The sequence below is a fragment of the Neovison vison genome, chromosome 1, assembly GCF_020171115.1.
Source record: "Neovison vison isolate M4711 chromosome 1, ASM_NN_V1, whole genome shotgun sequence".
Taxonomy (NCBI): Eukaryota; Metazoa; Chordata; class Mammalia; order Carnivora; family Mustelidae; genus Neogale; species Neogale vison.
Window position 1 is genome coordinate 167,878,309 of NC_058091.1, and position 25,415 is coordinate 167,903,723.

Here is a 25,415-nt window from a genome sequence, read left to right on the forward strand (position 1 = left end):
ATTGGGGTACAGATGGCCCTTCTTTTCACAACATCTGTATCTTTGGGGTAAATACCCAGGAGTGCAATTGCAGGGTCGTAGGGAAGCTCTATTTTTAATTTCTTGAGGACTCTCCACACTGTTCTCCAAAGAGGCTGCACCAACTTGCATTCCCACCAACAGTGTAAGAGGGTTCCCCTTTCTCCACATCCTCTCCAACACATGTTGTTTCCTGTTTTGTTAATTTTGGCCATTCTAACTGATGAACTTTTGATAGAGATTGCATGGTATTTCATCAATCAAAAGTTGCCAGCCTGGGGTGCCTGGTTGGCTCTTTTGGTGGAGGTTTAGACTCTTGATTTTGGCTCAGGTCATTATCTCAGGGCTGTGAGGTCGAGCCCGGGATCGGCCGCTGAGCTAGGAGTAGGGAACCTGCTTAGGATTCGCTCTCTCCCTCTCCCTCTGCCCCCTACCCTCCTCGGTGCTCTCTCTACAAAAAAAAAGAAGAAAAAGAAAATGGATAGCTTAATAGCATTTAGTCTCCTGACCTAAAAGCATAGCGCATTTCTTCATTTTAAAAGGTTTTCTTTCATTTCTCTCATAAATGTTACTTTTAGTCTTCAGTGGACAGATTGCTCACATTTTTGGACAACTTTAAACACTAAATATTTCATATTTTATGCTAAATTAGCATTTATGTAGTTACATAAACAGCATTTATGTAACTAGTACTAAGGTTTTAATTTAAATTTCTCATTGTTGGTTGTATGACTTTTTAAAAATCTTGCCCTTAGATCCTAAAACTTCACTAACATCACTAATTAGTTCTGGTAGATTGTTTATAATTCCACCATAAATTCTCTGTGTGAGTATTTCGTCCACACACACAGGCAGTTTTCTTCTTTCTTTCTAATCCGGTTGCTCTTCAATAAAAATATTTTCTGCTCACAGCACTGTTGATACCAAACAAATGGGTTCTGTCTGGTTTTTTGTTTTTTCTCTCCCTCCCCCCTGCCAACTGACAACAAGTTCTCTCTCGGGACACCACTTGGGTGTCCCGTAATTCAGTTCAGTTCTAACACTATCCTGACCTAGCATAAACCCTAGAGGTTAAGGGTTTGGTCCTACAAGACTGCCCCAACCTCAGATGCCAGTTACAAGTAGTGGGTCCCTAGGCTACCCACACTCTCTCTAATTTGGCTACAAATTGAGATTTTCATGACCCCTTCCTCAAGTTGGTTAATTTGCTGTGACGGCTCACAGAACTCAAGGACACACTTTACTTACTCTCACTGGTTTACTATAAAGGATATTATAAAAGATACAAATAAATAGCCAAATAGAGAGGCACCATAGGGCAAAGCCAGGGATGGCCCTGAGTATAGGGCCCATGGAATCTAGAGGTGCCAGCCTCCCAACACACAGCTCCTCTCAGAAACTCTGAATCCTATAGTTTAGGAATTCAAGCAGAGAACACTGTGTAGGCATGTTGGTTAAATCATGGGCTGTTGGTGATAAACTCAATCTCCAATGACTCTTCCCTCCCTGGAGGTGGGGGACTGGGGATAAAAATTACAACTGACTGGTCACCTCATTGATTCCTCTGGTCACCAACCCCCATCCCAAAGCTATCTAGGGGCCCACTGAGAGTCACTTCATTAGCATACATTTAGGTATGGTTTAAGGGGCTTATTATGCATAACAAAATATGGTCCTCTCTCCCCCTCACTCGGGAGATCCCAAGGGTTTCAGAAGCTCTTGTGTCAGGAACTAGGGATGAAGATTAAATATATATATCCACTTACACCACATTTTTATTTCTTCTTATTGTTTCATTATACTGGCTGGAGCCTCCAGTACAATATTGAGTAGAAGTGGTAAGAACATACAACCCTGCCTTGTAACTAATTTTTTAAAAATTTATTTGTGAGAGAGAGCACGAGTGGGGGGAAGGGCAGAGAGAGACACAGAGGGGTAGTAGACTCCTTGCTGAGCACAGATCCCCATGAGGGGCTGGCTCCCAGGACCTTGAAATCAAGACCTGACCCTAAATTAGGAGTGTGACGGTTAACAGTTGACCTACTGAGCCACCCAGGAGCCCCCTTGTTCCTAATTTTAAAGGGAAAGTAGTCTCCCTTTCAACATCATGAAAGGGACGATGGCTATAGTTTTTTCATGTGTGACTTTAATCAAGTTAAAGAAATCTTATGTTCCTATTTTGCTCAGTGGTTTTATTTTGAATGTATGCTGCATTTCATCTGTTGCATTAGCTGTGTCTATTGGGATGGTTTTCCTTTTTTAGTTTGTTAATACAATGAATTACAATGGATTGCGTTTCTAACATTAATCCACTCTGCATTCCTGGGGTGAAGCCTGTTTGGTCATATGTATTATCCCATTTAACTATGATGAGATACTGATTTTCTAAAGTTTTATCCAGGATCCCCAGTGAATCTATCTTCATAAAGAATATTGGTCTCTCAGGGCACCTGGGTGGCTCAGTGGGTTAAGCCTCTGCCTTTGGCTCCGGTCATGATCCCAGGGTCCTCAGATTGAGCCCCACTTTGGGCTCTCTGCTCAGCAGGGAGTCTTCTCCACCCCCACCCCCGCCCCAGCCTGCCTCTCTGCCTACTTGTGATCTGTCTGTCAAATAAATAAATAAAATCTTTTAAAGAAAAAGAATATTTGCTATTATAATGTTTGATAAAATGAATTGGGAAGGTACTCAAACCTTTTCAATTTTCTGAAAGAACTTGTGCCTGGTTTTATTACATATTTCTTAAAAGTTTGATAGATTTCATCAGTGTAGCCATCTGGGCCTGAAATCTTCTTTGTGGGAAGTTTTTTTAAACTATAATTCAGTTATTAATTAGATATAGGACTACTTTGCTTATTTATTGTTGAGTTAGGTTTGATAGATTATCTTTTGTAAGATTGTCCATTTCATCTGATTTATCAACTTTACCGGAATAAAGTTGTCCATAAAATTCTCTTACCATCCTTTTAATGTCTCTAGAATCTGTACTGATGTACTTCTGTCATTCTTTGTGTTAGTCTTTTCTGTCTTATCTTTGTCCTGATCGGCTTTGCAAGAGATTCTAGTGTTTTTCATTTTCTTAGTGAACCAGCCTTCAGTTTTATTAATTTTCACTATCACCTGTTTTCTATTTCATTGATTGAAACTGTCAAAGAAAATCCGAATTGGACAGTAGTTAAAGTGGCAAAACCAGATTTTATTCAGGTTTATTGCAATAGGGGAAAGGAGTCCTAAGTATAAGAACCAGGCTTAATTCAGAATACAGCCTGAGCAAGTTGGAATTTTTAGTCAAGGAGCAAGGTGATGGAAAGTTAAGAGGGACACCAGGTATAGTGGAGGCTTCTAGTTAGACCAATCAAAGAGGATTCTTTGCTGAAGACAGACCAGGGTGGGCAGACCTCACTTGAGGGATGCTGGAAGATGAGGAACCCACCAGGGATGGAGGGTGACCAGATACCTAGAGAGGGAGATTCTGGTTAAACTGACTTTGAAGGGTTCTTGCTAAAACTGGGATTTACAAGGAAATACACAAATGGGCCTAAGAGAAGGTTAAGGAGCCCGACTCACACTTTGTCCATGAAAAAATCTTTGTCAACAATCTGATCTCTGTATGTTCTTTTTTCTTCTTACTTTCAGTTTCATTTGCAACTAAACAGTCATTTGTCTAGTTTGTTAAGATAAAGGTTAGGTAACTGATATAAGACTTTTTTGTTTCTTCCTCTGTCCCTCCCTCTCTCTCCCTCTTTCTCTCTCATCTCCTGCATTGGGGGCGTTGGACAGTACATGGTTTTTCAATGTCAGCATGCCCTTTGCAAAATTAGAGCCAACCCAGGCTTCTGAATGGACTAGGAGGCAGGACGCCCTTGAGTGTCTGGATCTTTTCAGGTCAGGGAATTCCTTTAGGGTCAGAGTTTCCCAAATCTCACCGTGCCTTTAGTCTGGACATGTTGGCGGTCTAAGTTTGGGTGCCCTAGAAGGTTGTAGAGGAACATTGTGAATTCAGGTTATTGTGCCAACTCCGAGGTGTGGAAGTCAACACTTCTTGGAGGACTCCTGTGTCCTAGGGACTGGATTCAACTGTGTACCCTCGGGATTCAGGGTCAGATAAGGTCAAAATGACTCTGAGGGCTAAAGTCTCCCAGGGATTGTGGTAGTAAAAAGAATGCTAATAAATGAAATAAAGTAGCACATTTGCCCGTGTTTCCTACATTCAAAGTACATCCTAAATGCTTCTCTTTCATTGACTCGCAGTCCTCCCATCTTCATCAGGTAGGTACAGGTGATCCTCACTCTCTGTGGGCTACATGTTTGGGCAGTCGCCTACTCACTGAAATGTATTTGAAACCCAGAGAAGGTCAGTACTCCCTATATTGCTCTTTGGCAGCTGGGCAGGCATTTGCAGCCATGCGCGTGCGCAGGGGGGTGAAACCTTCGAGTCGCCACGCTCCCAGCCAAGGTCAAGCAAAGCCCCTGTTAGCTGTTCTGACTTCTTGTTTTAACTTCCATGCTGTAAACAGGTGTCTTTTTGTATGTATGCGGCACTCTTAAGTGCCGCCGCTTCTCGCATTTTTGTGTTTTGGGGGGTAATTTTGCTGCTCAACGTGGCTTCTAAGCATAGTGCTTCAAATTCTAAGTGCAGGAAAGCCGCGATGTGCTTTAGGTATATGCTCAGTAACCCGGGTTCAGGCGTGAGTCACAGTGCTGTTGGCCCCGAGGTCAATGTTGGTAAGTTAGCAATATGTACTAAAATAAGATATCTTTAAACAGATACGATATCTGTTTAAGATAAGATATCTTTAAACAGATCTGTTTCTTTAAACAGAAACACATACGACAAGGTTACAAATTGATTGGTTGGTGAAAATGTTGTGGCCAGGGATGCTTGGGTGACGCAGTCGGTTAAGCATCAGACTCTTGGTTTTGGCTTAGGTCTGACCTCAGGATCCTAGGATCAAGCCCCTTGTTGGGCTCTGTGCTCAACAGGCAGTCTGCTCGAGTTTCTCTCTCTCCCTCTCTCTCCTGTGTGCTCTCTCTCTCACAAATAAATTAATTTTAAAAAAATAAAATATTGTGGAACCTATTTTTTTTTGGAGCAGTGGTTCAATATTCACTGACTCGGTGTTTGTAGTGACTTTATGGAACACAGCTACCTCAAAGAGAATCAGGGTGCCTGGGTGGCTCAGTCAGTTAACTGTCTGCCTTTAGCTCAGGTTGTAATCTCGGGGTCCTGGGATCAAGCCCTGTGTCAGGCTCCCTGCTAAGCCAGAAGTCTGCTTCTCCCTCTCCCTCTGACCTTCCCCACTGCTTCTACTTTCTCTCTCTCTCTCTTTCAGATGAATAAAAAAATAAAATAAAAGAGAATCAACTATATTATTATCCCCAGATGATAAAGCTGAGGCACAGAGATATATTAAGAAATGAGCCCAAGGGTCGCCTGGGTGGCTCAGAGGATTGAGCCTCTGCCTTCGGCTTGGGTCGTGATCTCAGGATCCTGCGATCAAGCCCCACATCGGGCTCTCTGCTTGGCAGGGAACCTGCTCCCCCACCCGCCCCCCACCCCGCCTGCCTCTCTGCCTACTTGTGATCTGTCAAATAAATTTTAAAAATCTTAAAGAAAGAAAAGAAATAAGCCCAGGATCACATAGCATAGCAAGTGGTATAGCTGGTATTTGAACCCAGGGCTGTTTGGCTTCAGAACTTACACCCCTCCCCTCCACGCCATTCTCCCTCTTGTAGGATGAGAGGCTTCCGGGCGTCAGGCCTCCTTGATGGTCAAGGGTGGCAGTTGGAGTCAGGATGCCCCCTGGAAGACCAGATGCCCCTAAGGCTCCCAGTCCCCTGAGGGATTATGGGTATTCTGGAAAGGCAGGTCGAACTGTCAGGGTCTCAACGTCCTTGGGGAGCAGGAGTCATGGGTCAGAGTTTCTTTGTAATATCAATCAGTCTGTCCTGGATGGCTGGGCAGTTTCCCTGTAGGCTTAGGGTACCTTGAGGCTGCAGGCTGTTTTGGAATTCAGTGTTTGCTTGTAGGTCCAAGTTACTGGGTCTTGGGGCATCAGGATGTCCTGGGGTTTGGGTTGCTCCCGGAAATCACACTATATGCTGGGGTAGGGGGAGAAAGGTGGGTATCTTGGATCGATTCTTCTCATCTTGAATGTGGTTAGGGACTGAATGTCCGTGTCGCCCCTGCCTCTACTCCTATGTTGAAGCCCTAAGTGGGTGTGACAGCATTTGGAGGTGGGGCCTTGGGGAGGCAATCAGAGCGAGATGAGATCCTGAGGCGAGGACTCCAGTCTTGGGGTTAGCATCTGGATGTGAAGAAAAAGAGAGGCCAGAGGTGCTTCTCTCTCTGCCACATGAAGACCTAGAAGGCAGCTGTCTATAATGCGGGGATAGGGTCTTCCCCAGGAACCGAATCAGCTGGCCCCTGGCCCCTGGATTTATCAGCTTCCAGAACTGTGAGAAATAAACGTCTACTGTGTAAGCCACCCATCCTTGGATATTTTGTTATGGAAGCCTGAGCTGATGAAGAGAAATGTACATCCAGTTCTCCTAGGGGGTCTTGTTACAACACCGATTCTGTTTCTATAAGACTAAGGCGGGGGGGGGGGGGCTGAGATTCTGCATTTCTAACAAGCTGCTGGTGCTGCTGATGCTGCTCATCGTGGGCCATGTTGGAAACATAAAGCTCCTAGAGGATTTTGGGGTGTCTTAAATTGTCAGGGTGATTTTAAAGGATGTGTGTGAAAGATTAGCATGACCTGGGGATCCAGATTGTCCCTTCCCAAGAGGCGCAGGGTGTCCCTATTGGGTCAGTGTGTCCTGAGGGGTTAGGGCCTCACGGCAGGGTCAGGGGGATCTTCGAATTGAGGCAGAACATTCTGGATTTCAGGGTGTCCTAGAATATCCTAGAATCCTGAGGTATCAGGTTGTCTTTAAAGGGTCAGGATGGCCTGCAGGTGTCAGAATGGCTCCCTGACTTCCTGAGTCTAAGTCACCTCAAGAAGCCGACTACTGTGGGTGTCAGGGTGTCCTGACTGCCCAGGGATCTGGGTGCTTCAGGGCTTCCTTGAAGAATCAGAGTGTCAGGATGTCGTGGGACTCTCAGTCTCCTGCAGAGTCCATGAGTCCAAGGGGTCAGGAAGCCCCTGGCATTCCAATGCTCCTCAGGGTCAAGGTTTTCTATTTCAGTGAACTCGGAAGGTCATGGAGTCCCAGGGGTTCTGAGTGAACAAGGAGGAGGCGATGTGGGGGAAGAAAGCAGACCGTACTTGAGAACTATGGTCTCCGGGACACCCATTTTGTGGCTCAGGTTGTCCTGCCGTGGCAGGGGAGTGGGGGTGGGGGGGTATGTCTAGTATATTCTGAGAATCAGAACATCTAGGAGGGGCCAGAATGCACTGGTGTCTTTTAGCTTTTTAGATTCCCGGAAACAGGTCCTTGGATGTCACCAAGGCAGGCCCGGCTCCTGGCCCACATCTACACCCCCTCTCCCCGCGGTGGGGTTCTGAGGAAGGGTCTTGGGAGGAATGCATTGGCTTCTTACCCTGCCTACTCCCAGGAGGGGATTTAATAGGACAAAAGAACTTGGTCCTCTGGGAATACGAGCTCTTGGCCCCAGTCCCTGGACCCTCCAACTGAGCACCTTCCCTCATCCGGCTTGTGATCCTCCCCAGACGAAGGGGCCCTGGTGGCCCGGCAATGATTGGACGGGCCCCCAGGGGCGAGGAGCAGGTCACTCCTCCAAGGCTCAGGGAGAAGGAGGCAGTGTGGGATTGCAAGCTGGGGAAGTAGGCAGCTGAGAGCAAAGCGGGAGGACCGCATCGTGGGGACCGGGGACCCGCAGCGGGAAGTTGAGGCACAAACGGAGACAGAGTCCAGGCAAGGCAGAGAGAATGAAATGATACTTAAGAAAAGGGAGGGGGGGTTAGAAAAAAAGATTAGAAAAAAAGAGAGACAGTGAGAAAGGCCAAGCTATCCCTCTGTACCTAGATCTACACAGAGAGCCAGAGGTACATACAGAGGGAGAAGGAGGTGTAGAGGGGACACACCAGAGAAAGACTGACCAGGAGCAGAGCCTCCGGGACACGGGGGACCGGACCTCTTAGGTCTCTGCTATTAGTCATGGAAGCGGAAGGGAGGAGTGAGCAGGGTAAGCAAAAGAAGGGGCCACTTTGCACCAGCCCCTGGCCCCAGAGCCACGGCATCGCCGCTGGGACTCTGACCTCCACGGCCGGTGAGTGAATCTCCGGGCTGGACCTGAGGAGGCGGCAAGTGGGGGGTGGGGGTGCTCCACGCTTAGGCTCCTAGGGGGCAGTGGCTCCCCACGAGAAAGGTGATTAAAAAAAAACAATCCGAGAATGCTAAAACCTTGGGCATCTCAGAAAGTGTGGGGAGGGACAAGTCGTTGGCTTCGCAGACAGGACCCAAGACCCCAGCGTGGATGGGCTGCAGAGCAGCACCCGCAGTTGGGGGTGGGGTTGGGTGATGACATCCGGGACCTCACTCCCGAGCCCCTGGGTCACCCGCTGCTCGGCCTCCTCCGAGATGGGCAACTGGAGGGGCCGGGGCTCGGGATCCCCTGTGACCAGCAGCTCGATGCACGTGTGTCCCCCAGGTGGACCAGGAGCCCTGAGTGGGAGCCACACTCTTGGTCCCCATGGGGACGGGGGCCTCAGCTCCAGACATCTCCTTTTCACAGTGTGTCCCTTCCAGGTGTTTCCTTTCGCTCTGTGTTCTCCCTTCCCCGGCTGGCTCTCAGACTAATTAGTGTGGGGGCTTAGTGAGCCTGTGTGGAGGAGAGGCAAGCCTTTCCCACGAGCTCAGGTTCCGCCGCCCGGCGGCCCAGGCCAGGGCCAGGGTAGGAGAGAAGATGAAATGCATGTGAGGGGAGGGTGGGCCTGAGCACAAGAGGGAGGAATGTTGCATCTGCCCAGGTGGAGGGCCTGGGAGGATGGGAGACATCTCGAGCGTTCCCCAGACGTCTCGAGACATCTCCAGGTGTGAACCTGGGGAGCAGGGGCCCCAGGGTCTTAGAAACAAGGACAGTCTGTTAGTGGCTCAGAGCAAAGAGGAGCTCCGTGGGCTGAGACCCTGGAGGGTGGTACATGTGCTCAGAGAGGTGGAAGGCACAGGAGGGGCGCCTGTTGCACGGGAATGTTCCACGGGCATGGGCATACAGTGAGGGGAGGTGGTCAGGGCCCTGGGTTGAAGCAAGTTCATCTGCACAGTGTGTACGGAGAGCAGGGCGCAGGTCAGGGCACCCCGAGGTGAGGCCAGGACGAGGCTGAGCTGCGTTCAGAGCTGAAGGGTTTCTGGTCAGGGCAACGTGTGCCAGCAGCAGTGGGGCACTGAGGAGAAACTGGGGAGGGGAACAGGTGGGTCCACTCCGCACAACCTCTGTCTCCCCTCCCTCCTCAGACACCAGCCCTCGGCCCTACAGGAGCCTCTCCGGTGTAGGAGTGCGGAGACCAAGGCTGTCCCCCCACGGAGGACAGAGGGGTCGCCCGCACTCCCGACGCCGCCACCGCACCACCTTCAGTCCCTCACAGCTGGAGCAGCTGGAGGCAGCCTTTGGGAGGAATCAGTACCCCGACATTTGGGCCCGAGAGGGCCTGGCCCGGGACACAGGCCTCAGCGAGGCCAGAATCCAGGTGAGGCCCCAGGATCCCCCTCCTCTTCTGGGAAGAGATGCAGATCTGGTGCCTGGGAACTGTTGGGCTCTCAATTCTCCTAGGCATTAGAACTTCCCCCTGAGCATTCCCCAGAACACAGCCTTGACCCACAGTCTACACCACTTCACCTACTTCCGGAATGTCCCTTGATTTGAACCCAAGCTCTAACCTGATCTAATTTGAATTTCAGCATCCTACCCTCAGCCTTAACTGGATGTGAATTCCAGCAGAAATACAGTCTTAGCTGTTTGCATGCCCATGTAGCCTTGTCCCTAACCATGGCCTTGAAACCCAGCCAGCCTGCTGCTCCTTCCATCCGAACCATCGAGGCAGTTAATCTTAGGTACAAACCCTACACGAAATCCAGCCCCGTCTCTAACAGTTAATCTCATCCAAAGTCTTAATCTCTAATAACCCTCTGGGATGTTTCCTATTCTCCTTGGAGGGGAAAATGTCATTTGGTGTCATGGTTTATCTCTTTCTCATGGGAGGCAGACACTTTGGACTCTCCCAGATTTGCAGTAGAGCAAATCTCGACGCAGGTTGGGGGTGACAGTCAGCTCAGCTCAGCTCAGCTGTGCCTCTGGGAAGAGCACTCCTTCCTCTGCGGTGTGGGAGAGGCTTATGTTCACTACCTGAAGCTTCTGTCATTGACGGGGAGAGTGTCCCTGCTTGAGAGAGGCTCTGATGCGGCTGTTCTCCCCCTCCCTCAGGTCTGGTTCCAGAACCGCAGAGCTAAGCAGAGGAAGCAAGAGCGGTCACTCCTCCAGCCACTGGCCCATCTGTCTCCTGCCACCTTCTCTGGTTTCTTGCCCGAGTCCCCTGCTTGCCCCTACTCCTACCCAACACCGCCTCCACCCATGACCTGCTTCCCTCACCCCTACAACCACGCCCTTCCCTCTCAGCCCTCCACAGGCAGTTCCTTTGCTCGACCCCACCAGCCTGAAGACTGGTATCCCACCTTGCCTCCAACGCCCACTGGCCATCTGCCCTGCCCCCCACCCCCTTCCATGCTTCCCCTCAGCCTTGAGCCCCCAAAGTCCTGGAACTAAGGTCAGACAGGTACTGATAAGGAAATCCCCCCCACCCAGCCTGTGGTCCTGGTGAAATGCACAGAAAGTTGGGTGGCTTCCCTTCCTTCCAAGGTTCAAGTAGAAATTTAGTGAGAGGCCGCTCAGAGACTGGGAATTTAGAAATGGGAGGTCATGCTGAAGAAGGCCCACAGGTCATTAGTTGAGGGAATTTAGGGAGGTGAACCTACTAGAAGGTAGAATTAAAAAGTTTCCGGGGAAGTGACCGGTGGAAGGGCAGGTATTGACAGAAGCAGTTGTTGCTACTGGTGAATGGAAGTGATTGAACATGACAGAACTTTCCGGGCTATGTTGATTAAGATCACAGTTGAAGATCTTCATACAGCAGTTTCTAGCTCTTTTTAATAAGGCTTTCGATTCAAAGTCTACCTGTTCATCCTTTCTCCGTCACCCACCGGCCACCCAAATCGGTCATTCACTTTTGTTCATTAATGTTCTAGGAATACTTCTTGAATTTTTACCTCTCTTTTCCATTCCGGCAGACACTTTGCCTTTTCTGGCCCCGTATCTTCTAACTGGTCCTCCTCAGTGGCTCCCTTAGCTCCAGACTTTCCCCTTACCAACAGGATCCTGAAAATCTGATCATCACAGAAAAGCTCTCCAATATCTCATAAACAATAAAAAAACAAACATCTGAGTCTTCAGTATTACCTTCAACCTGACTTTGAAATCGATTGCAAGTCATAACATATATGGTTTCCAATAGAGAAGAAACAATGAGATTCAGGGCTGACTTTTCCAAACGCCAGCCAGGAGCCTTAAGGCTCGCAAGAGGTCATTCCCAGGAAAGAACCCGCTGGGAAGTCCCTTGGTCTGAGCCCTCCTCACAGAAACCTGGCGCGGCTTCATTGGTGGCCCCATTTATATACCCTATTTTACTCATTATGTGCTTGCTTACCTCCCTTATTGGCAGGCCCATAGAAAAATCCTTAAACAAGCCCCTAGGAATGGATATTCATATTATTTATAAAATTATATATATATAAAAGCCTGGAGTTAAAACCTCTGTACTGTGCCTTCGCCCTCCCATGGATTCATCTGCTTGGGCCAGACTGCCTTCCAGAAACGTGCCGCCAGCCTCCCAAACTCCCCCAGTGTTGGTTTCAGCACGTCCTTGTTGACCTGCACCATTTTGACCTTCTTGTCCCCTGAGGGCGATGTGTCCTTACTGCTTATCTGTCAGTTTTCATTTACAGCGCTGCTAGTGAGAGGGGAAACAGTCATGTTTACTGGCAACTTGTGTTTTCTGTCTGGCTTCTTTGAGGTATTTCTGGATTTGTGTATTGGTAGAATCATCTTTCTTTAGTGATCGAGGGCGCCTTGTGCAGTAGGGGTAGAAGTCGCTTTTTAGATGTGTGGTGGCTGTCCTTTGCTATTTGTTACTTGTGTTCTAGCCTTTCTGAGCAAGGTTTTCCTGAGAGAATTAGGCCCTAATGCTGTCAGTACGTATCATATGTAACTTCTGTTTTCAGCCCCTGGAATGCTACCAGTTATGCGGAATTGGTAGAGCCCAGGAAATATTCCCACGGGTCATTCTCTGCATGGGGTGGTTTGCCCAAGGAACCTCTCTCTCCCCTTGTTTGTTTGTTTTTTTTTAAGATTTATTTGTTTATTTGATAGTGAGATCACAAGTAGGCAGAGAGGCAGGCAGAGAGAGAGGAGGAAGCAGGTTCCCTGCTGAGCAGAGAGCCCGATGCGGGACTCGATCCCAGGACCCTGAGATCGTGACCTGAGCCGAAGGCAGAGGCTTTAACCCACTGAGCCACCCAGGCACCCCATCTCTCCCCTTGTTTTTTATCAGCTCCAGCCACATTCCCTCCGCCATCCAGATCAAAACACTTCACTTTGAATCATCTGAACTTTATCTTAGGATGTGCAGTCATGTACGGTTTTCATGTAATTTCCTCCTGACCAGCCAGCCAGTCTTACCAGTCGAATGTATCTGGTCGTCTGACACTGATTTGTGAAGCCCTGCTTTTTCACACACACTAATTTCTCCTTTACATGCAAGATAGTTGTAGACGCCTGGTTCTTTCCATCAGTTAGCTCATCCCTTCTGGCACCACCGCCATCCTAGGGTTATAATTCTGTGAAATTTAAGGACTATTGATATCTTTTAAAATGTTAAGTCATGTTATCCAAGCACAGATGTGTCTGTCATTTTTCCCCAGACTCTTCTTATGTCATTCAGGAAAGTTCTTTATGTATACACACATATATATATCTAAAACAAATCTCAATAGGAGTTTTATAAATTACAAAAGTACTCTTTGTAACAAGTCTACTCAAAATATTATACATATATGTGTATATACGGCAGTATATTTATATGGGTATTAACCTGGATTAACTCCGAAAGCCTTATTTGAGCAAAAAGCATTTTTTCCCAGAGAAGTACTTTCACTATATCATATGGTTTATATAAAGTTTTAACTGTGCAAAACAACTTGAAAGATGGTAAAAATTTAAATGCATATTAGGATGCATATAGATTAAATAAAAATCGCAGACCAGCAGTTTCTGGAGGGCGTTTGCTCCCTACGGGCCCCTTCTCTCGGCTCACCTGGGAGCCCTGGTGCCTCCAGTGCGGGAGAATAACCCGGCACATTGGAGCCTTAAGGGTTAACATGGCATCACGGAGTCCTGGCAGGTTTTCTTGTAAAACCCAATGGAAGGGCAGGGCGCGCCTCAACTCTTCTTGTTTCCCTGTCCTTCCTCCTTGGGAGAAGTGATACTCTTAAAACTGGCAGAGGGTTGGAATCTGCACCCCAGTTGGGAATAAAAAAAAAAAAAAGAAAGAAAAAGGGGAACTCAGCTGGCTCAGTCAGTAGGGCATGCGGCTCGATCTCAGGGTCATGAGTTCGAGCCCCATGCTTGGTGTAGAGACTACCTAAAAAATAAATTAATAAACTTTAAAAAAGAAAAAAACAGTCCTACAAGCAGCAACATCCCCTTCCACCTCCCCATCAACCAAAGGGGAAAGCAGCCACTCGAGGAAGAAAAGGTTAGGAATTCGTCTTTGCGCTGGGAAATGAAATACCAGTGAAGACCCTCCAGGTGGGTCCTGGGAGCACGCAGGGAGGGCACAGGCAGTGCGCGTGCGCGGTCCAAGGTAGCCTCTGCGGGCGGCAGGTGCCTTTCTGTGCAACGGAGGTGACCGGCGATCCCGATTTACCAACCAGGCCTGAGAAAGCAGAGGTTGTAAAACATTCAGCTGCCGAGAGAAGCTTCAGTTGCCAGGAGCATTTCATCGAGGGACCAGCGGGAACCCGCAAGACTCCAGGTCGGGGCTGCTTCTGGCTCCACGGGTCTCACCTTACCTGGGAGCTGGAAGGCAGTGCGTCCACTTCTCCGCAGGAGTCTGGTGCATCTCTGGCCTGCGGGCTGTCTGGCCAGTGCACACTGAACCTGGCAGCCTTGCAAGATGCAGCTCTCCGGCTTGGAGCTCACTGTCCCCGAAACGTGGCCAGCATGCCACCCATGACAGCAAGTCTTGAGACGACTTGACTTCCACGCACATTTTCAGTCTTCCTTCAGAATCGGGACGCCTGGCTCCCGAGATTGGCAAGAGATGTGTAGACCCCTGTCCCCTGCTTGCCTGACATCTCTACCAGCTCCTACTTGCTGTGCCCAGAAAGACCTCTCCAGTTCCAGCTGCCCTCAGACTGCTCGTCAAGGTGCCGGCTACACTACTCATCCACACAAACAGCGCCCCCCTTTGGTTCCCTGGGGACCAAGGCTCAGCCTTCAGGCTCTAGGTGAGCTTTCAGACCCTAGAAAGGGGATCAGGGCCATTCAGACAGGGAATCACTGTACTGGGGACCTGGGTATGAGACCTAACTGGGAAATGGGGCATGGGCTGGGACCCCGAGAACTTCTCACCAGGTAGAGGGGAACCAGACAGGGCCCTCCAAGTGCTGGGCCCACACTAGGGGCCCAGTGCCAGGCTCTAAGACTGTACTGGTTGGGTGCCTCGCCCCAGGTGCTTATCAGACCTCTTATTATTTTCCCGGTTTCCCAGTACCCCCACTCTCTCTTTTCTGAGATAGGTGCAAACGGTGAGGCTGAAGTTCCAACAGCAAGAGGGGTTCTGAGAATTTGCCCTGTTTGTATTTGGGCAGTTAGCTTCAGTTTTCCAAGTTCCTGCTCTGCTGAGGTGCCTCCTCTCTTCCCTCCCATCAGCCTCTGAGTTATGCCCCCTTAACACTTGGCATCTAAAGGCCTATGGGGTCCTTTACTTCTCTACTAGCACCCAACTAAGAAGCCCAAAGTGGAATAAAAGTAGAGATCAGCCCCCACAGGGTGACTCAGAGAGAGAGAGAGTCTGTGTGTGTGTGTGTGTGTGTTTGGGGCTAGTGTCTGGATAAGTATAGGAAGTCACATGGCCGAAGGCTTTGGGGTTTAGGGTACTCAAACCATGCACTTATCAATTTATTTGCAGGACACTTGGGTCCATCTGAGCCCTGGTGTCCTCATACCAGCAAATGGGACCCAGAGAGCTGGTGTAGGGTATCCCAACTAGCAGCCAGAACACCTCTGGAAGATTTTGGCATCTTCTAGGGTGAGATGGGCCCATGCACTCCAGGGTCAGGGGAACAGGGACCCCTGAAGATCCTGGGCCAGGTGAGGGAGGTGAAGGGGGGACGCATGGGTGTAGACAGCTGCCTCTTTATCACATAGGCCCTTCTGTCACAGGGACAGGGATCCTGTCAAAGAGGTCATGTCCTCTTGCCCATCTCCAAAAGACAGAACTGACCCCTGACCAAGCCATCTACCTTGAGAGCAATGGGGAAGAGCCAGCTACCTGCTCAGTGCCCATGCCTCCCACCACCACCTCCCCTACTGCACCGTTATGAACACTTCTGCTTCTTGTTAAGACTTCTCAGATAAGGCAACTAGAAAGCTAGTTCTGTGCAAACATTTGTGAACCGCCTACCTTAGTGTCATGATGGGGGTCAGATGCAGGGAGTCCTCTTGAATCCAAGAAATCCTGCCAGATGCCAGGACATACCAGGACGGGGAGGACCACGTGAGCCCAGCCTCAGACAGAGAGAGAGAAAAAAATAGAAGACACCAAAGGGAGAATCTTCCTCCCCACCCCACCCCCACCTCCGCGACCTTGTCCCTGCTTCCAGCTCACCTACAGGCGCTGCCACCCGAGTGTCTGGGGGGAGGAGAGGAAGGAGTGGGAGCGTCCCGGCGGCAGCGCCAGCTCAAGACAGGCACCCGCAGAAGCCCTTGGCCAAAGCTCTTGGGAGCCAGCCTCTCTGAACACGGGTCTTCGGGGACACTGGCCGCTCCAGAGGGAGATTCTCTTGCTCTTCTCCCGAGGCTGCCACCCTTAGGTGTAATGGTTCTGGCTTCCCAGGTCAGCTTCCTGGCTGAGCTCGGTGCCCCCATCCCTGCCTGTCGCAGGCAGCCCGGGGAAGGAAACGGGGGAGAGGGGGCTGTGAGCCACGGACTCAAGACAGAACACTCCCGGCCCTCCGGGGTGGCGGCCCAGGACCACCCCACCCCCACCCCCACCCCCCACCGTCTGGTCTCCGCAGAGCCTTTAACTCACCGAGCCCGGGTCTGCGCTCGCGTCTCCCCGCTGCTGCGTGGCTGTGCGTCCTTGACTGCAGGGTGTCTTGGGAGGTAGACAGTGAGGCTTTGAAAGGGGGAAAATAGTCCTTAGGGGAAGATTGGGTCTGGGGCGGCCGGTGAAGCCAGGGAAGGAAGGCACTGCCGTTCCTTACTCCAGGTCTGTTGAGTTATGGGAATGCCCCCCTCCCCGCCCCCGCCGCCCTGCCCCAACAGACGGTGTGGGTGTGGGTGGGGGGGCAGTTAGCTTCGTATTCATAGAGGCAGCTGCCTTTGGGTAGGGGATCTACTTCCTGTGCTCAGATCTCAGGAACCGTTCTAACTTCTGGACCTGGTTGAGGGGCGGGTGGGGGGGGCAGAAGGCCACCTGACTTGTGCCTACTACATAACGTGCCAGGGTGGGGCAGGCGCAGGAAATGGACCTGGGCACCTGCCTCAGCATTGATCGCCTTTCCTTGCTGCTAACAGGCTGTCCTCCTTGGGGACTGTGAGGGTTGGTCACTGCTTGGCAATCAGTGTTTGTCCCCACCACCAGGCCACATCTCCTGAGGGGGGAACGGAGCACAACCTGGCTGTTCCTTGCTGTCTAGTCCCCAGTGGTGCCTGGTAAGGTTCTGCTTACAGGCTGTAGCCTTACCTCATCGTTCTACCCAGAATTCTAGGGCGGCTGCTTCCTGAACCTTGAGATGGGGTGAAAGTCAACAGGGAGTAGCTGGGTGCCAGGATTCCCAGCAGCTGTGGATGCCTGGGATAGCCCTGGGGGGATGCCCCTCTCTCCCGCCCACTCCAGACTGGGCAGGGCAGTCTTCCCCTCTGCTCCAACCTTGATAGACCAGTGTTAGTGACCTTGGGCCCCAGGTGCTGAGGAGGAGGGGTGCTATAGAGGTTCCTTCTGCTCTAAGGCCAGGCCCATTGAGCTGAGGGCCCATGTATGGGGCTCCAGACTGTAGCTTCCCTTTGGCTGCTGGGATCTTCACCAGGGCTGAAGCCCCCTCCCTGTAGGACAGGACTGTAACCGGGAGCCCCAAGAGAGATAGTGGGGATAATAGGGCTTACAACTTTTTCGTTTAAAAGGAAATTCTCCAGGGGCACCTGGGTGGCTCAGTGGGTTAAGCCTCTGCCCTCGGCTCAGGTCATGATCTCAGGGTCCTGGGATCGAGCCCCACGTCAGGCTTCTGCTCAGCAGGGAGCCTGCTTCCCTCTCTCTCTCTGCCTGCCTCTCTGCCTACTTGTGATCCCTCCCTGTCAAATAAATAAATAAAATCTTTATTAAAAAAAAGGAAATTCTCCAAACTGCCTTGTCAATGGCCACCTGATGGGCTCTAGCCTGATTTTGTGATGTCGTGGAGGCTAGTAAATTTTCATGGGACTGTAGAGGTTAGAACTCTAGATGTTCGTATCTCCCCTTGTCAAGTCTCGCCTTTCACTGGACATTGTTAAGCAGAGTCAGGTGGGAAATGTAAGCTGTCCCTCCTCAGCTCTCTCTTACCACACACTCTGGATCTTTGCATGATCCTGTTTTTGTTGGTGTTTGTCTTAATAAGTACGGCCATTACCAAGCTTTGCACTATTGTAACAAAATTATATAGTTAGTAATGTCTAGAAAGAGGAGGTGACGTGACCTTATTAATCTCATTGAATAGGAAGCATAAGGTGTGCTCCCTTGTTTCTGCATTCTCGGTAGAGCTGTGCATGTTCTGTCTCATTTGTGACTGGGCCTGCCAGCCCTCCATCCATCTGCACAGAAATCTCATTTATGTCTTTCCTGTCCCAAAGAATGTCAGAGTCCTAAATACAGCCTGTGTAGGTAGGCAGTGCTGGGGGGTGTAGTTCCAAGGTCCCCAAGACCACTCCCAGGCCCCGCGATTCACTAGAAGGGCTCACAGAACGCAGGAAAGCCATTCTATTCACCGCTACAGTTTACTACAGCAAAGGGAAAGGAATGCAAATCGGCCACAGGAAAAAGCACGCCGGGCCTGTCCAGGAGACCAACAGGTACAAGCAAACTTCCAGCTGTCCTTTCCAAATGCTGTTCCGGGCAGTGCTCAGTTCTTCGGTTTGTGGACAACAAGCATTACCACCCAGGCAAGCTCACCGAACTTTAGTATCCAGTGTCTGTAGTTGGAGGTCAGTTATATAGGCATGACTTACCAACCATCCACCTGACCTTCAGTCTCCAGCCGCTGCGGAGGTCAAGGCCATACCACCTGGCTCAAGCCCCATCACTGTCTGGTGTGACCCAAGGCCTCCAAGTAAACAAGAATAGGAGAGAACCTCCAACCAAGGGCTTAGAGGTTACCTCCCAGGAGCAGAGCACAGGGCCAAATCCTTCTTTAGAATGTGAAAGTTCTGGTCAGCCCAGATTTGCACTTACTATCCTTTTACTTCATGGGGATAAGAAAGGGGGAGGCAGTTAAAAAGTCAATCTAAACTTTAATTGCTTACTCATTAAACCTGTAGATTTTTTTTTAAAGATTTTTATTTATTTATTTGACAGAGATCACAAGTAGGCAGAGAGGCAGGCAGGGGGAGGGAGATAGCAGGCTCCCCGCTGAGTAGAGAGCACCATGCAGGGCTTGATCCCAGGACCCTGAGATCTTGACCTGAGCATTAAGGCAGAGGCTTTAACCCACTGAGACACCCAGGCACACAAACCTGTATATTTTAGATATTCATTTGCCCACCTACCTCCTGGGGGTTGCCGAATGTGTTCCTTCTTTCCTATTCACGGTTTACTACTGAAAACAAGGAAAGAGAGGATTAAAAAATTTGCGAGACCTAATTACATTGACCTCACAAAGTGGTTGTAATGACTTTTGAGGGCGTGAAGACAGATCTTCTGCAAACATAGTGGATTTTAAACCTTGAGATTTGTGGGCTCCGAACTTCAAAAAGATTTATGATATTATTGCATTTGATCTTCCAGTGGGCTTTGAATTTATATCCCCATTTGTCAGATGCAGAAACTGAGGTTTGAGAAAGTAAGCTGACTTGCAGATGGTCTCTGCACTTGCAGGGCAACCATGAATCACCCACTGGAAAGTTGCATGGGATCTAGTTAGGGCATTCTCAGTGTATTCAAGAAGCTCACGTTCCTGAGGGCAAATGCAGTGCATTTAAAAATGCAACCATGTCCAACTACTTCATGACCGAAATTCTTAGAAAGCAACGGTTGATTCTGTCAAAGAGAAAAATATCCCCAAGTCATAAACCTGGATATCTGAGCTACATTCCTCTACTAAGTGTCCGTTTTTGCTAGAACTTTTGTTACCACTGAGTAACACAAACCAAGTGGCTTACAAACAGAAATTTCTCTATACCAGATGTTATGGGGGACACAAATTAAAACAATGACTCTACTCCTTATTAGAGTGGCTGAAATCCACACCACCAACACTAAATCCTGGGGAAGATGCGGAGTCATAGGAGATCTTATTCACTGCTGGTGAGAATGAAAAATGGCACAGCCACTTTGGAAGACCAGCAGTTTCTTACGGAACTAAACAGTCTTGTCATAGGATCGTGCTCCTTGGTATTTACCGAAAGGAGTTGAAAACTCCTTTAGGTAGTTTTGAAAATGTTTATTTTCAAATAAACATTATCTAAATGATATTTAAATCAATAAATAGACATTATCTAAAACATTGAAAGAAAGAAAGAAACAAAGAAACAAAGAAAAGAAAACCTTACGTCCACAGAAAAGCCTGCACAGGGACGTTTACAGCAGCTTCACTCATAATTGCTAATTAAGATGTCCTACAGGAGGTGAATGGATAAAAAAACTGTGGTCCATCCAGACAATGGAGTATTACTTGGTGCTAAATGGAAATGACCTGTAGGTCAAGAGAAGACCTAGAGGAAACCCAAGTGCCCATTACTAAGTGAAAGAAGCCAGCCTGAAAAGGCTGTATGATTCCAACTCTGTGGCTTTCTGGTAAAGGCAAAACTATGGAGACAGTAAAAAAATCAGTGGTTGTCAGGGGAGGGAGGGATGAGTAGGCAAAAGATGGAGGACTCCTAGGGCAGTGAAACTACTCTATGGGTACCTTTGTCTAAACTTTATACCTTTGTCTAAACTCACAGAATGGGCAACACCAAGAGTAAACCCTGAGGTAAACCGTAGTAGACTTGGGATGATGCGAACAATCAGGAATGTGCGGTCTCACAGTTTCAGAGGCCAGAAGTTCAAGATTGCTGGTTCGCTCCTTCTCAGAACTGTGAGACAGAATCTGTGCCATGCCTCTTGCCCAGCTTCTGGTGGTTCGTTGGCAATGTTGGGTTACAGAAGCATCACCCCATTTCTGCCTTTATCTTCATGTGGCATTCTCCCAATGTATGTGTCTGTCTCCAAACTTCCACTTTTTACAAGAGCACCGGTCTTATTGGATGAGGGCCCACCTAAGTCCCTTATTTTGACTTCATTACTTTTGAAACTACCCTGTCTCCAAATAAAGTCACATTCTGAGGTACCGGAGTGAGGACTCCAGTTTAGGAATTTTTGCAGGATACAACATAGCACAGAACAGTTAGTAAACAATAACTTTAAAAAAAATCAGTGTGCAGGGCACCTGGGGGGCTCAGTGAGTTAAGCCTCTGCCTTCAGCTCAGGTCATGATCCCAGGGTCCTGGGATCGAGCCCCTCATCGGACTCTCTGCTCAGCAGGGAGCCTGCTTCCCTCCTCCCCCACTCTCTCTGCCTGCCTCTCCGCCTACTTGTGATCTCTGTCAAATAAATAAATAAAATCTTAAAAAAAAAATCACTGGTCAGAATTCTGACCTCCACCTGACTGTGGAGAGCTGGAAGAAGGGTAGATCTCATTCTTGCTATAAAAAAGAGCTGCTGTAACATCGGGGTTTTTTTTTTTTTTACTTTGTTTGAACCCATTGGAAGCTGAGGTCATAGAGTAACCCACTAGTCTGAAATCTGAAAGCCAGTGCCTGGGATAGGACAGGAGAAAAAAAAGGTTGGTTAGGATAGTAGACAAATTGGTGAAGAGTGAGTATAACCTAACAGCATTCTATGAATCCCCTGGAAACCATTAAAAAAAAAAAAAAGGAAAAGTACACACCCTCTTGGAGACATTTTCTTCCATTAACCTCACTGGGTGTTCATTACAACAAGCCTTAAAAAATGGGCTGTGGACCAATATGGAACAATTTAACATATGCATAATTGGAATCTCAAAAAAAGAAGAAAGAGAAAATGGGGCAAAGATAATATTTGAAGAAATAATGGCTGAGATTTTTTTCCCATATTAGTGACAGACACGAAACCACCAATCCCACAAGCTCGATGAACTTTGTATCAATCGTGTTTTATCATTTCTGTAACTTGATGCATTATATCATCAAGATGGATGTCAATTACTTTAGGTAAACTACTAGGGAGGGAAGATAACCATTTAACGTCCCCACATTCCTAGCACAGTACGAGGTCACAAGGGTGCCACTTTTAAAATTATTTTTTTATTTTTTATTTAAAGATTTTTATTTATTTATTGACAGGGAGAGATCACAAGTAGGCAGAGAGGCAGGCAGAGAGGGGGGGAAGCAGGCTCCCGGCTGAGCAGAGAGCCCAACACGGGGCTCCATCCCAGGACCCTGAGATCATGACCTGAGCGGAAGGCAGAGGCTTAACCCACTGAGCCACCCAGGAGCTCCAGGGTGCCATTTTTAAATATGGCTAGCCAATCCTGGAACCTCCTTCTTCCCTCCTCCTTCTGGAAGAAACCACAAAAAAGGCACTAGTCCACATTTCCTCCCTCTCCATCTGTCTTGTAATTGACCCCAGAACTTCCCTTGAGCAGCTCTGTGGAGTGCTGTGTTCTTCCCAAGAAACTAGAATACAATAATTTTATAATTTCATGGTCATTCTCTCCTTCTGATTTGTGTTTGGCCTTACCATACCTTTGTTAAAATAAAAAACAAAGAGACCAACCTGGGAAATTTCCTGAGCCAGCAAAACCTGTTTAGTCACACAAGCAAAGCTTAATTTAGCCTATTTTGCAAGTCTAACTTGACCTGGGTCGTTTCTTGCTAATACCTCTGGAAATCATAAGCAAAACCAACCACTGATCAATTCCCTATCACTTAAGAAAATTCTATTATAACCAATCACTGTGAAGAATAAACAATCACTGCTTTCTCACTATCTAAGCTGCTTTATAACAACATATCCCTGAGCCACATTCCATATTTTCCTTTGAGTGCTCCCAGTTTGCAAAACGTCTTCGATATGTACCAATAAACTTCTACCAAGTACTTTTTATTGGTCTTCTTTTATTTCTGGACTTTTGACATCTTTGTTAATAAATTTTGATGAAAACAAATTCCAAGAAGGATAGAAAGCTCTCCCACCACCAAAAATCACATTTATTCATCATATTCAAACTGCTAAAAACAAAAAAACAAAATCTTTGAAGGCAGCCAGAGGGGAAAAAAGACCCATTAGCTGCAGATGGACGAGGCTATGAAGTACAGCAGTTTCTCATCAGACTACGTACAAGCAAGAAGATGGTAGTATCATCTTTACAGTGCTGAAAAACAAAGCTGTCAATCCAGAATTTTTACTTAGTGAAAATATCCCTCAAGAGTGAAGGAGAAAGAATTTTCGCAACCAGCAATAACTGAGGGAATTCACTGCCAGCAGACCTACTCTACAAGAAACGTGAAAGTAAGTGATTCAGGCAAAAACAAAAGTTAACAGGGACACCTGGGAGGCTCAGTCCATTAAGTGTCTGCCTTCGGCTCCGGTCGTGATCCCAGGATCCAGTTCTGCATCTGGCTCCTTGCTCCTGAAGCCTGATTATCCCTTTGCCCCTCCCCCTCCTAGTACTCACATGTGCGTGCTCTCTGTCTCTCTCGACAAATAAATAAAATCTTTAAAAGAAATAAACAGAAAACAATATAGGTTGGAAATTTAGATTTACACAAAGAAATGACCGCATTAGAAATAGAAGAAATGAAGGCAAAGTAAAATATTTTTCTTACTTTTATCACTCTAAAAGCTACCTGCTTAAAGCAAAAATTGTAACAATGTCTTCTATATGTGTAGCGTATTTTAAAGTGAGGTGTGTGACCCAATGACAAAGAGATGGAAAGGAGGAATTGGGAATAAACACTTATAAGGTCCTTACACTACAAATGAAGTATTTAAAAAAGGAATCAATAATAAGTCAATTGAGGAGGTGAAAAGAAATAATAAAACTAAATCCATAAAGACAAGAGGAGAAGAGAAAACAAATAAAAAACACTTAGCAAGCACATAGATTTTAATCCAACCATGCCAATAAACACCACTAATATTAATGGCCTAAATATTACCAGGTAAAGACAAGAGATTGTCAGATTGGATAAAAGAGAAAAAGAAGGACCCAACTATAAGTGGTCGGCAAGAAACCTACTTTATTTATTTTTTTTAATTTATTTGACAGAGAGAGAGAGATCACAAGTAGGCAGAGAGGCAGGCAGAGAAAGGGGGGAAGCAGGCTCCCCGCTGAGCAGAGAGCCCGATGTGGAGCTCGATCCCAGGACCCTGAGATCATGACCTGAGCTGAAGGCAGAGGCTTAACCCACTGAGCCACTCAGGTGCCCCAAGAAACCTACTTTAAATAGAAAGACACAGGTAGGTTAAAACAGTAGTTATAAAGGAGGAGAAGGGTAGTTTTGCTTACCAGCATACAGCTGGCAATGTTTGGAGGCATTTTGGTTTTCAGAACTAGGAGGTGCTGGTGCGTAGGGAGGCCGGGGACACTGCTGAACATCTTACCCTGGACAGAACAATCCCGTTACAAAGAATTATCTCAACATTTCAGCAGTGTTGAGGTTGAAAAACTTTGGGATAAAACTAAATAATTGGAAAGATATCATGAGAAACAGCAACCAAAAAAAAAAAAAAAAGTTTGAGGTCATCATGTTTATTTTTTTTTATTTTTTTTTTAGCTTTGTTATTTTATTTTAAAATAACAACAACAACAGGTGGGAGATCAGGTTTGGCCCAAGGTTTGCAGACCATGTTATACACCAATTTTAATATGAATAATAAAAACGATTTAAAATAGTAACAAAATTCAGTATTTAGGTATATGGTTAATAAAATAGGGGCAGGATTTGTATGCTGAAAACTATAAAATTCTGATGAACACAAATAGATAAAACTTCAATAAAAAGATACACCGTTTTCACTGCTCAGAAGCCTCAATATTCTTAGGTGGTCAGTTATTCCTAATTTGATCCAGAGATCCAATGCAATTCCAATCAAAATCCCGCAGGCTTTTTCCCCCCCTTCCTTTGTAGATATTGACAAACTGAGTACGAATCGCAAATAGCACTCTGAGAACCCTAGGTCTAGAAAAGCGAGGACTGACTGGCTGGTGAACAAATTTTACTTTTTCTCAACATACGTTGTGGGTTTGTTTTACACACGCGCAGACCACACACCACACCCACAGACAAACGGGGGCCAGAGCAGCCGTGTCCTTCTGAGAGCAGACACTGGAAACAGTGAACCTGGACTTTGAGGTTTGGGGGTCTGCGCGTCTCCTGCGCTTTCCATCTCAGCCTTGAGAACCTTTCCGAATGCCTGGGTTTCATGCCCTTCCCCGGCTCCCCAGCTGGAAGGGTTTGGGCCCGACTAGCTCCGCCCCGTGCCGGCTACTTCTGCGGACCCGGTGCGCGTCCATGCGCGCAGAGCGCAAAGGGATTGCAATCCCTAGCCAGCGCCGCGGCGTTTCCACGCGCGCGCGCTTGCCGGGATCGCCCCGGACAGCTGCCTCGGACTTGGAAAGCAGTTGGCTGGCTGGGTTCGGTTCGGCGGCGGTCCTGGTAAGAGGGCGGTCGGCTTGGATTCCCCCGCGGATCCCAGGCAGCAGCGCGGGCCGGAACAGCAGGGGAGAGGCCCCCTTCCCAGACGGCCTCCCCAAACAGGACCTCCTGAGCGCCCTTCTGCCCTCCCTCGGTCCTTTCCTGACCTTGACGCTGCCTGTCTCATTTCGGAGCCCCGCCGTCGTGGAGCACCTGCCGCGGGTCTGCTTCTCAGGTTCGCGGTTTCTA

General features: G+C 48.1%; 1 protein-coding gene across 1 annotated transcript; it reads left to right on the top strand.

Moving 5' to 3' along the window:
* The first annotated feature begins 8,140 nt into the window (after positions 1–8,140).
* Positions 8,141–10,742, top strand: PROP1 (PROP paired-like homeobox 1). Its single transcript, XM_044239850.1, has 3 exons — positions 8,141–8,252; positions 9,437–9,669; positions 10,404–10,742. The coding sequence occupies exons 1-3, from the start codon at positions 8,141–8,143 to the stop codon at positions 10,740–10,742; spliced, it is 684 nt and encodes a 227-aa protein (XP_044095785.1).
* Positions 10,743–25,415: the final 14,673 nt, after the last annotated feature.